Below are 19012 nucleotides of genomic sequence, written 5' to 3' on the forward strand. Positions count from 1 at the left end.
TGTACTAAATTTCATGGCAATCCATCCAACAGTTGTTGATACTTCAGTCAGACCGACACTGGCATCTCTAGAGCCAGGCCTACCATGGCTAAAAAGTAAGCCACATTCATACAGGGCTATGAAACCTAAGCTGATCTAATCATATGCTATCTTTTTGCCACCAGTGTATAACAGTGACATAATGACCATAGAGTGATAATAAGACACATGATTATTATTAATATTACATGACAGACAGAGAGATACAATTTTTCTGTTTGCATTAGCATTCCTATGGCTTCATCCCACCAAATAAAGCAAAGTCAAGTAAAAATCTTAATATTTCATGTTTTGCAAGGTCTCAGAAATATTTTGGCACCCATTCAGCCCAAATGAGTTCATTCGACCCTGCAGGCACCAAGTTTTTCCCTCCAAGAGTTGAAAATACTCTTGAGGACTTGTCAAGCACTTGAAACAAGGTGCATAGAATATTCTGCATTTATTGGCCGTGAACTATACACTTCAAAGTGGATTGTGACCACTCGTTCTCCAAGTTCTGATTAGGCAGTTTGTCTCCTGCTTTGTCAGCCATCTTGTCAGTCAGCCCTACCCACCTAATGACTCCTGTCAGTCAGGGATGTAACTGTCAAACTGAGTCAATGGCTGCACTCCCTCGTCCCAGGATTGGATAATAAGCTATGTACATCAACTCATTTAGCCATTTGCATTGCAAGAATGTCAGCAGAATAAAAAGAAAACATGTTTCTTGGCATGCAGTGTGCAGAAACTTCTGCAAGAGAGACTCTCTAAAACTTCAGCCTAAAAAAGACAATGCCGGAATGTCGTTGAGTAGAAGAATAATGGGTTAGCTCGAGTGAAGGGTTGACCAGAGTACAGCGAGGCAGCAGCAACGAGGAAATGATGCCCTCTTTTGCATAAGGGAAGAGAGCAAGAGGGGGAGGGGTGAAGTGGAAGGTGAAGATGTCTTGAGATGTGGCAGCTGTGATGAAAAGAGAGGCGAATGACTGAAGACAAGAGGAGGAGAAGAGAGGAAGAGAAGGTAGTGGAGGAGTGTGCATTATTCATCCCTGCTGACACATCAGAATCTCTGATTCATCTGGAGAAGGGCATCAGTCAAGTCACAACCTATCTCTTAGCCTTCACTCATATGCACACACACGGCAAACACAGACACATGATGAACACACACACACACACACACACACACACACACACACATAATTGCAAATGGTTGAAAAGGGGATAATTATGGGTCTGGATCACTATAGGGACCCTCAACAACAGACAGAGAGGCGTCTTTGCACAACAAGGCAGAGATTCTATCAGGTCTTATATTTTACTTAAATATAAATGAGGATTTCTATGTAGTTCACCTACAGCTAAGGAGGACATTAAACCAGTCAGAATTAGACTGAAAGGTGGGCAGACTTATATCCTTAAACATATGTGGATGGAAATTATTCTTACAGTTATTTTGTATTATTATTTATTAAGAGCTATCATGCAATGAAAATGAAAATGTCTTGTTGAATTGAATGATGATTTACTGATTATCAGCATCAAGATGATATCTACAGTGTTATATTTTTACTAAAGTTTGTTGTCTATTAAGCTTTTGTTTACCACAATCGTGCAAGTTTAATGGAAATTTGATGATGCACACATGAATTATTTATTGAGGGTAGTTTTGAGTTTTTAATCATGAGATGTGATGATTAATTGTCGCACAATATGAATTCACAATATGTGATTGTTGTTAATTGACTGGCTCTATCAATCATAGAGATTAGGGTTGGCCTAATCCGGTGGTTTAAATCATTATCACAGTTTTATAAGAGTATGTTTTCTTACATCAATATACATTATTATATAGGTAATGTATGTAAGTTCACACTTTAAATAATCAGAGAGTGATGTTAAGTTCAATGACATCTGCTTCACATTACATCAGAACTCTTCACACATGTAAAACAGTGTTTATAAATAAATTTGCTCAGAATGATTCATTTAGCAACAATTTTGAAACGGCAGTAATACGGCAGGATCATATCATAACGTGGGAAAGTCAACAATAATTCAGATTTATTGCCCCACAGGAGATAATGTATCTCAAGAGACTCCCTGCTTAGACAAAGGTTAAATTAATAAATAGACATCATCATATTATGGTATTTACATCGTAAATTGGCTTGACATCAATGTGAATATTTTAAACTGGATTTGGATTAAAGTTGTCATATTATAAAGAAATATATATTCTAATATCACAAAGGGTATTATTCTTAATATTGTTATAATAATTTCAACCATATTGCAAAGCCCCGATGGGTTCATTCTGCATGCTGTGTGCTTTGCTTTCAGCAGCTCCTGAATAAACAAGAAGAGAAGTAGAGCAGACAAAAGCTTACTGTTTGGAAGGCTTTGAAAAAGGTCAATTAATATCAATGCCTTGACAACAACAAAGTTTCTGTCTGCTTGTAATACAGGTGGCTACGCTCCCAGCATCAAAGTTGCACGCCTTGATGTTCTCCTTCCTTCCAGCTGACTGGTGCAACAAAGCTAATAGAGAATGTGCAGCAGAGATTTTTGACAAAATCCATGGATGGGCATAACATGTAACACAAGGGAGGAAAGTAGAGAACGCAGCAGTTAGGGTAAAGCTGCTGCCAGAATCTGGGAATAAGACTTCAATGAGGCCTTTGACGTGAAAGCAAAGCTGCTCCACTGGGAGCGCACGTCATCCGGCATTTTCAAGTCCGGATGGATCTTACAGTGGTATCTGCTTGGAGAGAGCAGGAAACCAGTGAGGCCTATGGTTGAACCCTGTAAAAAGCTATTTAGGGGAGTACATGCCATCACTGACTTCATAAGCTACTGCTTCTCCAACAGTGTCTAGATAAATACCTGTGGGGCCGAGCATCTCTTGGATCATATTCGATCTGAGACAGACAGAAATTTGCCAAATGAATTATTCTACTTCCACATAATGACTGTTCCCTTTCAAAATAATGTAAATATCTGGATCCCTGGTCCTTTCATTTAAGCATGTGGCTTGTGTACTTTCATCAGGCAGGGAGTGGAGCTGAAATTCTACAAGCCAGGGAAGAAAAAAATCTAGGGATCTACTAAGGAGAGGAATCCATGTGTAAAAATGACTGATTAAAATAATTAGGGATGTGGAAATGGTCTGGAACAATAACCAGCAAACGCAGTGCCCCAGGGAAAATTTCCCATCTGTGTGTGAGGAGGAAGACCTCCCTCAGATTCACCACGACAGTGCGATTTTCCAGTTTACACAGGCCACACAGCGGAAATACAGAAAACCTAAACAGGCATTTGGAGTGTACAGTACATGATTAAATCCAAAACAAGCAATAGCCCTCGGAAAATGTGTCAGGATGAATCGATGTATCATTAAATTACACTCTGCCTGTATGTGTGAGTGGCTGCGTTAACAGCAAATCCTACTGCGTATAATTATAGACATATGAGAGGTCTATGGACTGCAAAACACAGCCGATATGTGCAGATGGGCTTGTTTTAAGTAATGCTTGAGAGTAGCAGATGCAGCAGCCACTCTATTGTCTAGAAAACAGTCTTGCTAAATGAGTCCATCCACCTTGCCACCTGGTGCCGTCCATACCAACTAATAGCACTTTAAAATGAGTATAATGTGAATATATAATATCTCTAATAGCCCTCTCAAAATTGTTGAGTATGAAATTATCATAATGGGATTTTTACTTTGCTGTGGCATCAAATGTCATTATAACAGGACTTATAACAGGCTTATTCTTTCTGACAATTCTATAGGATGCAGGTGCTGTAGCCTATTTATTTTTCATGGTTGTTTTACATTGTTATTTAATTCTTTCTTGAGACTTAAAAAATCTGTCTCCACGTGAGACCCATTACACCTGGAGGGTGCTTTAAAGGGCCATCAGTAAAAGCCACTTAAAATGAGAGTGGATGAGGAACAAAGGCTCTGCCAGTCTGCCCCGGTCCCTCTTGCTGCCCAGCCAACAATAAGGAGGAGGGGGGGAGTGAAGGGGGGACGCGCACTCACAGCACTGTTGCCAACCAGCCTGGTCTGCTCAAACCCCGCGGTCTGATTTTCACCCAAACGCTTGAAACAAAGTGTCAAGTGATGTTGAGGACAAAGAAAACCCCCGCAAAGAAGCCTCCCGGCCGCCTGAGATGAAGGCTGAACGGTGCAATTTCACCCCGGCAGAAGGTGAGATTTCATTAGGTCCCCAAAAAAAGAGAATATTCGACAAGTGAAAATAACCCGTCTGGGTGGGGTGCACGGCTGCAAACAGCAACTGTATAAAGGATGCAAGATGCTGGTTACCTTGGTAGGAAGTGCTCCGTCTTCTTTACTGTCTGGTAGATTCATGTGGGTGGATTTGCAGCTGGAAGCTTCCTCGGTCAAACAGCGGGGATGGATGTAATCCAGTGGCAGCAGAGCTCCACTCAGAGAAAGGGTCTGCCTTTGTGGTGGATGCATGCGCGCATCGCCGGCGTCTCCCCACCGCCCTGACTAGCTGTCGACCGACCGACCGACCGACCTCTCGGGAACGCAGCGGGGTCACGGCTGCTCCTCAGCCCTTTTGTCGGGAGAGCATTGCTGGTCGGACCGGCCTCAGACACTGCTGGTTGATGTCATTGATACTCCCTGCCTTCTTCCTGAATGCCCTCCTCCTTCCCTCCCTCTCTTCTCCTGTCCTCTCCTCCCCCTCCCCGCTCTATCTCTCTCTCTCTCTCAAACACACACCGGAGCTCTCCCCCTCCCCCTCCCCTCTACACATGACGTGATGCAGGCAAGATCTCCAATAGCAACCGTATCCCCCATCACCCCTATTACCCCCATTACCCACCACCCAACACCACCTCCCCCCCACACACCTCCTCCAGCTCTGGCTGGATCGCTGACTGGTGCAAAGAGGTGGCTGCTGAGATAGGATGCTCTGGTGTATTGGTGGCAGATTTTTACCTCTGTGCTCCTCATGGGGTAAAATGAAGATAAGCACCTTGAAACCCCGTAGATTCCCATAATATAGTGTCTAATTATGGATGTTGGCAGGAATAAAGAGTCGGAGCCCCATAACAGCTCCCACAGAGCAGAACTCCCCACTAAATTATAGCCGGACACTCTGAAATATTGTTGAGGAAACACAGCTCACTGTGAGACATTATGAGAATATATTAATAACACCATGAGGTAGATAATACAGGATAGGGTAACTGTGTGCTTCTTGTTGAGGGCAATAGATGTTACCTCACTGTTATTTATTGTGCTGGAGACATACACTTAGTAGCTAAATTAATGTAGTCTAATACAACAGTTCCTCAATAAATCTTACTTTCACCAATGTTTTAAAGTTCAGTTTTTGTTTAAACTGATTTATAGAGCCGTTCATTCAACTTTACTGGATGCAGTTCGTTGTGCTGTTGGACTGTTCTGATATCTTGTCCTTCCCATTTATATCAATGAGGGCAGACTATTTTCTCGGTAATGAATCAATTATTAATATTCAATGTTGCCCCAAATACACTTTTATCTTTTGGATTCCCCCCCTTCACTGTGGACCAGACATATTTATTGTGTTTGTCCTTTAATTTTTATCACTAGATCAAAGAGACAGTGAAATACCTGGAATAGATTGCACTTTTGTCACATTATATTGGTAAAGTCCTCAATGCACTTTGGCTGCTAGCAAGAGAACATCACATGGAAATGGCTGAGGGCAAACCCTTCAACCAAGGCCAACTGGATTACAATTGTGTACGCAATGAATTTTAATAGCTGACCTTCGGCTTACGACTCGAGTAACATGTAAAATACTGGAAAATGTACATTATAAATGTGCAGATGTGACTCATTATATTGCCCACGTCAACCAATTAATTTTGCTTGAAAATATGAATACAAATTTGATAAAAACCGAAAATGTGTGAAAATTATAACAAAGCGCTATGCATTTAATTCTAAAAGATGCTACAGAGACAAACACGGGCCTTGTTTTTTTTTAAGACTTGGTTCTTATTTAGGTCACACAACATGACATAAACAACCGCCACAAGGGCAAATTGTGAGGTGTTGGAGGTTGGCTGTGTGCTTCTTCTGATGCTTCAGGACTGTGTGAAGGAGGCTCTCTTCAAACCTCTTTTCTGAACACAACGAGCGTCAGCAACTCTGCCTGCCTGGATTTGGATCCGTTCATCCAGATGCATTACAAATGCATATTCAACCCTGCCTAATAGCTTGGTAAAAACTTAGTCATTCTCGACAACTCGCTCTCGCTCTCTGACACAAAGACAGCTTGCCAGAGTGGGAGAAAGAGACAGGGAAATTAACTAACTGCCACCACTTCTGATGGTAATTGGAAGCTACAGTTTTTGAGTCATTCACATGGTGTTAAGGGGACAAAGGCTGCCCCCTCTGATTGATTTTCTTTGTTGCTACTGACATCTAGTGGGAACTTGCTATTATGTGATGTTGCATTTACTTGAGCATTAACACAAAAGGTCCATGAATCCAGGATCAGTTATGTCAATATTGCTCAAGCAAGTCTCTTTTGTTGGCAGAAAAAAATGCTCTTGAAAATATTTTAACTTCATGACACTAAATATAAGCAGTAGAATTACCACAAAAAGCATTTTCTAGCCTACTTCTTATTGGTCCACCTCTTTGTCTATGTGCAGCACAGGAAACATGTTCTTTTTGTTTGTCCACAACATCAACAACTGTAGCTGTCTTTGACCTCTTGACACCATATGAACTGCGTTTAATGTCAGTATATTCATTTATGTCAAAAGGTAATCATTAGCGCAATCACCTGGCACCCTTTAAATAAAGGTCGGAGGTCAGGTCAGCTATGAGCGAGCTCTCGGATCTGTGATCTTATTCAGCAGGGTGGACGCATGCTGTCAGAGGAACGTGAACCCCTCTTTACCAGCTGGCGTTTCTCTGCTGACTGCGCCAACACGACACCTGTCACATTCACAGTATCAACACAGTTACAATAGCAGATAAAGTTTTAGGTTAAGCCGACTTTCCGGCAATCCTCATCTTTAAAATGAATTAGCTCATTCTGTTGTCAGAATAATGCAGTCTCTGTTGTCTGTGTACTGTCTCTGCCAGTCACCCTGTGTCCTGCCTGACTGTATAGCATTACAGTATTCCCATTTTCAGAGTTGAAGCTAGGGCAAAAGATCCCTAAAATTAGCAGGGTAAGTGCCCTGTCTCTACCACTGCCCCGCAGCAGTGACGTTAATTGCGCTCTATTTATACTTTAAGAGTGCAGGACTCAGAAAGATCAAGTTTCTGTTATGCTTTATTTCAGTGTCCTCGGGTTTACGTGAGCAGAGCGGTGGAAAGTCCATGTTTGGTATAAAGAGCTGAATTAAGTGGGCACTGATAATTATTTAATATTCTCCTAATGTTACACGTTGTATGCACTCTAACATACTGCCTTCCACTTTATAAATAAGATAATTTTATGGATCTGGCTTACCTGATGGGGCTTTTATGTCCTACTATTGCAACCACTTTAATCCATCTAAATATGTATAATGATGCTCTTAATGCAAATGCAAAAGAACTAGTGACAAATGAGAGCACGGAAAGAGAGATTAATTTAACATTTTTGAAATCTTAATGCTTAGCTTCTGTATGAAAAGCAATTCCACGTTAAGATGTCACATGTAGAAAAGAAACTGAGATCACCCACACACAAGCGCCCGCAGATAATGCTGTGACACTGAATTTTATTCAAGTATCTCCAACACACTTTTGTTCTTGAGTTACCGTCAGTTAAACGAATCAGTTGAGAAAAAGAAAGGCAGCTACAGTTCATAGCCTGAATGTAAGTTGTCAATGTAGGATTTAGAGCCTCTCAGTGTGCATTCAACTTGGTGGTGCTTAGCACAGACAGACAAATAAAACATTCATGATGACACAAGATAAACAAAAGAGAGACTATTAAAAATAAGACTGAGATGCAGGAATGGCCCGTAGAGCCATCTGTTCCGTTTCTGTGAACTGCATCTGAGGTTAAAGGGAAAATTCACTCCAAAACAGAATTGACACATGATGCGTTAGCGTGTGACTTTTTCTCAAGGATACAAACAAGAGGGCTTAAGCTCTGTTGTGATCATCAAAAAATGTCCTGCTTCTGATACTGCTTCTCTGACAGTGAATTAAATATCTTTGTTGATGCTGACATTACCCAGAAGTAAACGGATGTAGGCACACTTTAGGTTCCAGTTTAAAATTGTTCATTTGGACATAGGCAGAAAGTTTAAGCAAACATTCTTAGTTCATAAAATTCAGAAGATGCCAATTCATTGTCAACGAAGCAGCCCCAGGTTTTAGTCATTACCCTGTAAAGATAAGCATGTAAATAATCCCATGTAAAATCTGTTTATGTGGTGAATTTTTGCTTGAAAAATGTTGCCTCTGATTGGAATATCACAAACTGCATAGGTTATGAACGTCTGTGTGGAGAGACTGGGGAGTGTTAGCCAAACAACGGCACCCGCTCTTTTTTACTTATAGTCAGAGTGATGATACCACTCATCCTCTATCTCATAAAAGTCTTTCAAAATGACGGCTCCGCAGGCCGTCAGATCACGTCAGTCTGAAATATCAAATATCTTCTGGAACTGGAGGCCTCGGTTGTTACCTCTGTTTATAGTTAAAAGTTAGTTTCTTCTCACTTTCCCACCAGTTTAGTCTGTAACAGAACATGGCTCCATGGCTGACATTTGGCACAGTAAGTTCAACACCGTCCCACACCAGAGAAACATAGCAGATGGTATATGTAAACAAACAGAACCAGGCAAAAAAAAAAATGCCAGCGTGCGCACGTTTTGGTGGTTGAGTTTGTTCAAACACATCCTTTCTGAATGATTTGCAAAACAACAAGTGAGCGACCATATTCACTCTTCATTTTCATGCATGTTACCTGGCTAGTTTGTTCAGACGCCTCCTATCAGTAATACTTAAACCCATCTTTCATACAGTCCAGCCAGCAGCAAACACGCACAATCATACCGGGAGTCTCCTTCTTACTGGGACAAAAAGAGGGAAAATGCATTAAAGCCTATATCAAGTTGAAGTTTCATCCAGCTTTAAATAGCGGTAGAAACCAACAATCATTTTGAACGTCCATGTGACTTTATGTTAGAATCAAGCGAGAACTGACCAGATCTCAGCCAGAGATTTAAGCCCCGAGGCTGGGTGTTTATTGCTATGGTTTGGTCTGACACAAGGTTGGTAGAGTCAGGAGCGAAGCAGAAGTCAAAAGGAGACGAAGATGAGGGAGAATGGCGTGGAGGACCAAGTTTGTGGCAGGTCACAGTAAGGTGTGGGGGACAACAGAAAGAGTAGTGCAGGGGGACGCCTCACCAGGGGACAGTTGTGGAAGTCAGTGCAGCTCAATGAAAGCCTCCATCTCCTCAGAGATGAGTCCCCTGTAGGGCAGTCTGTGCTTCTCAATTGCACGCGCCGCCAGGCACTGAAGGGTGATATAGTTCAGTGGGTAGAGGGCCGGGTGCCCGCTGCTCTGCTCATCCAGCAGCTCGTAGGCCGTCTTCCTCTGTGCATTTTTAGCGTCAAAATGAGCCCCAGCTTTCATGAGTAGCGCCATAATCTCTGGACAGCCGTTGGTAGCAGCAACGTGCAGCGGTGTGTTGTTCTCACAGTCGCGTGAATCGACGTCCGCGCCGCACTCTAGGAGCAACGCTGCAACCGCCTGGGAGGGGAAGCGGCCGACGGGGTAGCGGCCCACGGACGTGGTTTCCTTGTCTACAGCCATGTGGAGGGGGGCGAAGCCGCTCCTGCCTCGAGGGTTCAGCTTTAGCAGACGGTACACTGTGTGCTTCTTCTGATGCTCCTGCTCTGGGCTGCACTCCAGCTTCTCCAGTAGGAAGATGAGGTGGAGGATGATGGAGAGGGCTTTGGTGAACTGGGGAGCTTCTGGAGGGTTGTCCTTCTGCGCCACCGCTCTCTCTACTTCCCTCACACTTTTCCCCAGCACAGTCATGAGATCGTGGAAGGTGATACGCGTTGACAGGGTGCCTTTGGCCCGGTCTTGGAGAACAAAAGAGAAGAGCTCTGCAAAGGACAGAAAACTGGAGGCGGTCATCGGACTGAGGGGGTCCAGATTGCTCTGCTGCATGTCTAAAGCGTATTTCCACAGGCTGATGCAGCGTTCAAAGTTGCCTGAGTCAGCATACACGGCTCCCCTGTAGCGGATGTAATAAGAGGTGTCTGGGTGGGATGGCCCCAGGATGCGCTCTCGAACCAACAAGGCCTGCATCCTCATTTCATCAGGGTCTGTGATCAAAGCTTCCAGTTCCTCTGCAGTGCTCACCTCCTGCGCACAGCCATAAGCAGGGATAGGGGGCCCAGGTGGAGGCTTGGCCAGGGATCCAGCTTTGTCCCCTGGTTGCCTCAGCTCCATGGCCCTCCTCCAGTACCTCATCGCCCCCAAGAGGTCCCGCTTTTTGTCCACAAAAGTCGCCCCAAGGAGTTCAAGTGCATCTATGCGTTCCTCTCTGGAGGTGCGAGGCTGGTGGGCGAGGTACTCTACGATGTTGGTGTGTCCTGTGACGCTGGCAGCGAGGAGCGGGGTCATGCCGTATCCGTCTCTCTCCATGCGAGCGTTGCACTTCAGCAGCATCTTCATAATGTCCAGACTACCTGACTCGGCACAGTCGTGGAGGGCGGTGTTTCCCTTCACGCTCTTGCGGTTGACATCAGCACCCCGGTCCAGGAGGAACTTGGCTATCTCCTTGTGGCCCTTGTAACAGGAGATCATGAGGCAGGTGTGGCCGTGGCGGTTCGCTACCTCCATGTCGGCTCTGTGCTCCACCAGGTAGCGGACGATCTCCAGGTGACCGTCGAAGCAGGCAGCCCGGAGCGGCGTTGAGTTAGTTAGCGTTGCGTTGTTGACTGAGGCACCGTGTTTCAGTAAGGTCTTCACCACGGGGAGGTGACCGGCTGCCGACGCCGCCCACAGCGGCGGAGCCCCCTCGATGGTCTCGCCGTCAAAGTTAACCGCCCCCCCGAGTTCAACATTTGCTTTACAATGTTCAAGGAGGTAATCTACAACCTCTAAATGTCCGTATCGAGAGGCTATCAGCAGAGGGGTGCCACCCTGCGTCTTCTCCTCGGCCAGAGCCTCCAGCTCCTCAGGAGTTTTGTTGCTCAGCAACTTCTGGATAAGTTTCAGCTTACCATCTCTGGCCGCGTTGAAAACCGCCGTCGTTATATCCATTTTACAGGCTCTGAGCTGCCGTGCTGGACTCCAACCCCATTACCGCTCGTTTGTGGAAGAACTGTCGAGTGTGTTTTTAAAAGACAGAGAGCAGGAATCTTAGTTTGGACTCGGTTTCTAGCTCACATCTTTCTGCCATTTTGAGGGTGCTGTCAAGATGGCGTTTGTGTTGTTTGACAGGTCTATGTTTACGATTGCAGCGAGGCATTGTGGGTGACGTAGTTTTGATGGAATTCCCCGTTTCAAGAGCAGAAGGCGTTTTTACTGTATGAAGGACTCTATTACCCATGATGCATGCGATTTAAATGACCTACCAGCTGATGGGTTCGTTTGTTATGGTGGTTGGAAGAAAAAAGAGCACCGCCTCCCGTAGACGGAGAGGGCCAGCTGATGCCCGTCTCACGAACCGAGTAGACCCGCAGACAGAGTGCAGATTTAAATGGTGGGTTGATTCAGCACAGTGGGAACCTGTGCCTTACGCTGTACTAATAGAAATGTGATAACGTGTGGTTACCAGTGTTGGGGCAGTTACTCTCATTAATCTTTTAAAAAGTAATATTATTACTTTACTTATTACTCCCTGCCAACAGTACTTAGTTACACTGCTAGTTATATTACTTCTGCTACTCCCCACAATATTGGTAATTGTGTCCCTTCTCCCCAAAGTTCAGACTTACAATGATTAAAATCCAGTTTTGTCAGTTCAAATATTGTAAGCGATTCCATCTTCCAAACTAGTTTCCTCCATGATTACAAAAATGAATCCAAGGATGTGATTGGATTGTTGGATTTTTAATTAGCAGAGGGTGACAATAATTACTGAAATGTATTAGTAATTAGTTACACTACTAGTTACTGGGAAAAGTAATATTAATACTGTAATATGATTACTAGTAATGAGTTACTGCCCAACACTGGTGGTTATTTAGAAATTAATTCACAAATATGTTTTTAGAACTATTTTACTGACTCTATGGGTTATCCCATTAAGACATTTAAGAAACTTGTTGTTGTTGTTTTTGTTAAAGTAGCCTAATGACAAATGATAGCAAACATGTTAATTATTCTATTGCTGGAGAAACTAGGAAACTGACAGAAGGAACAATAGAGATAAGGCACTCCTCTCCACCTAGCCTATGTGCAATTATTACAAAACTCCAAAACAAAGATGTTTCCTCCAATGATTATCACCTATAATGATAAAATATATTCACAAAGGACCAGAAAAGAGTGTGTTTGTAAGGCCTTTTCAAAACCACTTAAAAAAGAATACCAACTATAATTTCAGATCATTGGTTTCACTCTAAATCAAAACAGGCTAAAGAAATAATCAACACAGTCAGATGACAGTAACCTGATTTTCATCTCCTGCATTGTAAGCAAACATCATCTGCTGCCAGCAGCATCAGACCTCTGCAGTCATGTCACATTAATAGGGTGGTGAATAACCAGGAAGCTGAACCTGCTCCACCATTAAAACAGTGTTGTAATAATTAATTTTGTTTGGCTGATGGCTGAGTTAAACACCCTTAATTGTCTTAAGGAGATCAAATTACTTTATCCCCCCTAGCCAGAATATTGACTTGAATATTGACATCCATAATGCTGTATACGTGAACACCAGGACCTTACATTCAGTGGAATGTGGATATCGACTCTTCTGTCTGTGTCTCTCCGCAGTATGAAAAATCATCTACCTACTTTTATATGCATAAATGCAGTGTGGCATGCAGCATATTGCAGCTGTTGATGAGAGCTGAGCGGCGAAGAGGGATTAGACTTTCTTATAAATTCATAGAATAAGTTCACTTCTGAGGATTTGAGTCCTGGTGTAATGACATGACACCTGCTTGCCGACAGCCTCACAAAGTCATCTTCAGTTTTTTATCAAACTAAAAGATGGAGTGGAAACAAAAAACATCATTAAATAATGTGTCTTTCATGTTCTTTTTGAGAGCATATACAGTATTTATTCTGAATACAAATTAAAACTTTGAGTAGTGGTCATGGTACAAAGTAAATTCAGGACACATCAGACTACTGTGTCAGAGTTATTACCTTGTTGGAAGCCAGATGGTGTGATATTTCTTTTTCAAAAAGCAGTAATTCTTGCTTATGAATGATTAGCACATTTAAAAGTGCCTGGGTGGCTTCTCAAGCTTAACTTTGACAAAGTCACTCATTCATCTCTGTCAGTATCACAAAGTGCCCTGACTGTTAAAATTCAGCTAAAAACGGGGTATATAAAATATCAAACTGAAGTAATCTAATGACAAAGTACTACACTGCTGTATGTTTTTAAAGCTGCTGAAAGGTTGGTTTCAAATTTGTAACCAACCAACTGATTTGATTATAAAATTTGAGAAATATTCATAGAGTAGCATAGAGACTCTAAGGGGTGGCAAAAATATATGCTGATTTAATCACAAACAGTCATATATATCAATATTTGCTTGGAAATGGAAAACAAATAAGAAATTAAACAAATTAAAGACATTTTAACTCAAACATTATTGTGGCACATAAAGCACTAAATAGAAATATCTAATGTTGGCATTAGAAGCTAATAAAAAGACATTTTTGCAAAAACATCATCTTTTTACATTGAATTTAATCACTTATGTGCCCATAACAATGTATTGCAATGCACCATTTTTGTTGATGATGAAGATTTGCATTACATTAATGCACTCCCATTTCCTGTACAGTTTTGGATCTTTCTATCCTTATCCTTATCTTTATTTATTTATATTTTAAAAAGTGCTTTATTTTTGTCAATACAAATTCCTTGAATGTGTAAAAATGTACTTTGCAATAAACCTCATTCTGATTCTGATTTGTATTACATTTTTTAAATTAAATTTCACAGCATTTGACACCAAATTGGGGTGGCAAGGCATTTTTTAGGGGAGGCAGCTACCAGCCCATGCCACCCCTCTAGAGCCGCCTCTGTGGGTGACATAAACTTTTGCCTACTGAGCCCCACCCACTATAAATCACTTAGAGCACAGAGAAAAACATGACAGAAATGTTTCAGTTAAATAATCACAACTGTTCTAACTTTGCCAGAAAATGTTGTTTTAATGTTGGACCCCATTACTAATACTAAAACACTGATTGCAAACATAACTTTTTAGGGAAAGTGTTAACAGAAAAACTGTTTAAAAATGCTGAATGGTTTACTTAATTCAGAGATTATTAGACAATCACTTTTCAGTAAGTTTCCTTACCAAGCTACTACAGAGGCAAAAACTTATATTTTTTCACCCGTTTTATCTTTTTGGTTTCAAGTCTGTGGGAAATTAATGTCCTTTAAGCTCACAGATGAATACGTCCCACATGGGTGCTTGCTGCGACTTATTTCAGTACTTTATAAGCAAACAGAGCTGACTGCAGATCACCCTACAGCATAAACCAGAGTGTCCTTAGAGTGTTTACATTTTAAATTAAATGTATTTTTCTTTCCTTCTCAGGGTCATAGGAGGGTCTGTTCCAGTTTAAGTGGGTATAAGACAGGAGACACCCTGGGCAGGTCAACAGCCAATTAAAAGCTGACAAAAAATGGATCTGATGCTTCAAATTTAATAATATTTCTAGGGGATTGTGAAGTGTCATTCTGATGTTTCACCAGTAGAGGATGCATAAGATTCACAATTGGATAATGCGCTTACATAGTGAGACCATCCCATGCTTGACTGAACTATAGGTTGTGATTTATATTTCTTGTGGCCTACTCCCTCAGCACAAATGCATTTCTATTTATCATCCCAAGTATTGAACACTTGAGCAAGATATAACTAGCTGTAGAGATAAACTGTATCTAGAGCGGGAGAGTGTGCCACTATTTGTTTCAGGAGAGTGATTGAGCCATGATTAAACCTCCTGTCGTCCTTAATAACTATTTGAAACTCACTGAAGGAGAGCTGAGTAGCATGTTTTTAAAATTAAACGGGGAGTTTGAATGCACACAGAGACAATATTGCATGCAGAGATCCAGGATTAAAAGCCCCACAAATGACACCCAGCCTTTGTCTGTCTCAGAGGACCCAGCCTCCGAAATGGAAAGCTTGGGGAAGCAAACTAATCATTTCCTTCTTCTTGGTGCTGAGGAATTATTAAAGGACAAAATCACAGAGACAAAGCTGCAGGTGAAAAAGCACCAGTGAGAGTTTAGTGTTTTTATTTATAACATGTAACAAATGTCATATTAACATTACATCCATGAGCAATTCAAATCCAATTCCCAAATATAAATTCTTTCAAGTACACAGAGGCGTTGTTAATTTTCCACAGGAACAAGCAAAAACCCACATGTAATATCACGGCATTATTACAAAAAATACAACTCCAGCTTAAACAAGATCATCATTGCATTACAGCAGATATGATACTGAGCCACATCACAATGCTCATTAGAGAAGGCAACACCTTTTGTAATTCAATACTTAAAGAGAAATACACAAACAAGGACAACAGCTCCACTGTCCACATTGCTAATATACTGGTAAGCATGTAAATAATGGACTGAGCTCCAGTGATGGGAACTTCATAAAATGGGATTTTTAATTCTACAGAAGCCTGTTTTTTTTTCTGTCCATTAAGGAACATAACACAGTGTGCAAGATACAGCTCTCTTGTCATCTCTTGTCTTGATCAGCTTGCTTTCACCTGCCCAGTATTTATCAGATCTGTGGAGTGAGATGGAAAGCGAGCCAGAGAAGAAAGGGCCCTCAAGATGTGGAGCTGCTTGTTTTCACCGAAGTCTTGACAGGGACTCCCTAGAGGCCTGAGAGCAGCTCGCTGAGCAGCACCTCCCTTTCTCCTAGAAGCACGTCTCTCCTCAGACTGGTTCCTTTGTTCACTACCTTTATCTTCATGGCCAGACTCTTTACTTGTGCCTGGGGCAGCGCATCGAAAAAAAAGTCTTCATTGAACACTGGATTCCTGCTATTCTTGATGATGGTGCTCCTCTGTTTCTGCTGCTTACCGGGGTTCAGGTAGAGTGCTACACAGCAGTTGATGCTTTTAAGGTCCGTCTGCCTGTCATACAGGGCCTCAGCTGCAAGCACGCGCACCCTCAGCCGAGCTGCATCCGGATCATAGTGAGTGCTCAGCTTCAGTGTCCCCCCCTTGTGGAGGTTGATGGTGTGCTCGCGTTGCAGGAGGTCCGACGTGGTGCCCCTCAAGCCACTGCTTTTACATCCACGGAAGGCAGGAGACGGGGGGCAGCGCATACGTCGCCGCTGCATGTTAGGGCTGTTGTCTGCAGAGCTGCAATCATCAGTGGAGAGAGAACTGTGGCGTGCCAGGGAACGCTTGGCACGAGACACCTTGAGGGAGAGAGAAAAATCAACTGGTAAACATAAAGAAAAGAGCCTCGTGGTAAATTAAACAAGAAACACTTTTGTAACACTTTCATGAATAGCTTTATAACGACCGACCCATGCACAGAGACCCTTACAGAAACAGTCCCCACCTTGGCCTGTGTCTCCTGGGTAATGGAGCGTAGCAGAGAGGCAGAGCGGGACAGGAGAGGGGAATTAAAGGGGGATGACTCTGCTGAGGAGCAGGTGTCGCTCTCTCCACCACTAAAATAGCGGTAGGAGTTGGGGTCCGCTGGGGCCAGAAGTGTCCCCCCTTGGGAGCGCCTCTGGGAGTTTGGGGAGGTAAGAGGGCTGCTGGGGTCACTGTGGAACAGGCTCTCCTTGCGTCGGGTATGAGGAGACTCCACCAGGGTGGAAAACCCGTAGGACGTCTGAGCCTTGGGGACATACGGAAGAGACATTGCAGTCTGTGACTGGGGGTCTGCATTAGTATTAACTTCAACGCTGACCCTGTCTGCAGATCCGGCACCTGGCTCATCAGCACTCTCTATTTGGATGATGTGACGGTTGGCTGACTTCTGGAGGTTGCGGGTGTCTCCTACCAGGCGGGAAAAGAGGCGAGGGCTGCAGGGGTTCTTGCTGCTCCGAGCCCTGGGACTCTGGCTGCAGATGGCATGGTCAGAGGAGGAGGGTCGCAGTGTGGAGCTGTGCTGAGGTTCTGGGGTGACAGACTCATCTGGTGGGCAGCAGATAAGTTTTGGGGGGATGAAGAAGTCAGGTATCTTGTCTGGAGTGAGGACATTGGCATAAACAGAGATGGGAATGGCCTCTGTTGTCTGCGGGGGCTGGGATTGTGTCCCACTGCTCCGGAGCTTCTCCAGTAGCCACATGCCCACTCAGATGCCTCAGCTCACAGCTTCTCTGTTAACAGAAAAGTGATGCATGAAGAAGAGAGGGCACATCCAACCACAACAAACTAACAAAAATCAACTGAATTACATCTTTTTGTTGAGGTTTACTAAATATTATCCCGCATAAGACATAAACCTAAGACATAAACCTTAGACTGAAGGTGAAGGAGAGGAGAGGAGAGGAGAGGAAACATTTAAGTTTCAGCCAAGAAGCACATATTTCTTTCACAATTCAGACATTAAAAGAGCGCCTAAAGCTTCTCCAAAGAGCAATTTAATCAAACATGAATTCACAGCGCAAAGATAGTGAGATAAATAATAACCCTATAACACTCCTCTAAACGCTTCACATGAGCGCCTTTGAGATTTGTACCATTAACAAACAAATTCAACGTTTTTAACAAATCAAACTGCTGCCATTTTCTCCTCATCAAAATCACTTTAAGTTATTGGAATTTCAATTATTCAATGAAATCCTTAAAATAAATGAGCCAAGACGAGTCTTAATAACTTTTCCCCCTCAAACAAAGCTGTATGAACGGCGGTCGCGCTGCGCATCTAACAGCAAATATAAACAAACCTGTTGGCAGTACAACTCTTTTTCCGTAGAAAAACTGATCGCCGGCGTGCGCTCCTCTGCAGCCTCTCCAAGCGCTCTGTGCGTAAAAGGTATTTTCCCGTCAGTTGAAGTGTGATCCAAAACGCTTGCCAGCAGTTAAAGGCTGCTAGATGATGTACTCTCGCTTTATATGGTGGGGTCTCTGACTCCTGAGCCAATGAGAAGGTTGTGAAACCTTCCCATGATATTTACCATAAAACTATTCCCAGCGCAGGCACGAGGGGGAAACAATCTAAATTGGATGCTGTATTGTTTCATCACCCACAAAGTGTTGCATGTTATGTGGGTTTTATCTCACGCCTCATTGAAATTTGAAAGAGAGCGTCACAGGGATCTCATTTAGAATTCACGTGAGATCTGTTCTCTTATGTATTGTTGTCGGATAGTGCCTCTCCCCCGGTAATGCGCACGCCTTAATTGGACTTCCCGGTGGCAAACTGGTGAAGATGTGGATTGACAATATGCTGTGTTCACCATCTCAGCTCATTTACATAATATATTATAAGGTGGAGTTGACAAAATAAAGTAAACACACCATGAGAAATAAACTGTTTAAGTTTTATTATAGTCACAATTACTTAAAAGTGCCATTAAACTTTTGCTTTACTTCTGTAGTGCAGTGCTTTACTAGTGCAGTGCGCTCATCTCTCACAAATAAGCCTATAAATCATCACAGCTTGAAGTGACTGGAACAAAGAGCTCACATCATGCCTGTTGTCAAGTCACTATGCTTCCAGTTTGTTTTTGGATAGTTTCTTACATCCCAGTGTTTTTCTATAAATCTCCACACAGACGTGCCACTGACTTTGATATATTGCTGGGATATGTCCCTGGTAGAGCCCTCAGATCCACAGATTCTCTGCTGCTTGCTGT

General features: G+C 42.9%; 3 protein-coding genes across 3 annotated transcripts in view; all 3 read right to left on the reverse strand.

Moving 5' to 3' along the window:
• Positions 1–4691, reverse strand: part of LOC118334646 (receptor-type tyrosine-protein phosphatase S-like) — a gene marked incomplete in the record, with an annotated part of 59733 nt that extends 55042 nt beyond the window's left edge. Inside the window, 1 exon segment of the mRNA XM_035670648.1 lies at positions 4352–4691.
• A 3051-nt stretch (positions 4692–7742) lies between these two features.
• Positions 7743–11477, reverse strand: fem1a (fem-1 homolog a). The gene has a single exon (XM_035670161.1). It carries the CDS (start codon positions 11283–11285, stop codon positions 9432–9434), a length of 1854 nt encoding a protein of 617 aa, XP_035526054.1. The 5' UTR covers positions 11286–11477; the 3' UTR covers positions 7743–9431.
• Positions 11478–15774: 4297 nt separating this feature from the next.
• Positions 15775–18220, reverse strand: LOC118334901 (C2 calcium-dependent domain-containing protein 4C-like). Its single transcript, XM_035670990.1, has 3 exons — positions 18101–18220; positions 16762–17530; positions 15775–16615 (listed from the first exon to the last, which is right to left on the reverse strand). The coding sequence occupies exons 2-3, from the start codon at positions 17497–17499 to the stop codon at positions 16064–16066; spliced, it is 1290 nt and encodes a 429-aa protein (XP_035526883.1). The 5' UTR covers positions 17500–17530; positions 18101–18220; the 3' UTR covers positions 15775–16063.
• Positions 18221–19012: the final 792 nt, after the last annotated feature.

This window comes from Morone saxatilis, unplaced genomic scaffold, assembly GCF_004916995.1.
Source record: "Morone saxatilis isolate NCDOM2014 unplaced genomic scaffold, NCSU_SB_2.0 Contig23, whole genome shotgun sequence".
NCBI classification, from domain to species: domain Eukaryota; kingdom Metazoa; phylum Chordata; class Actinopteri; family Moronidae; genus Morone; species Morone saxatilis.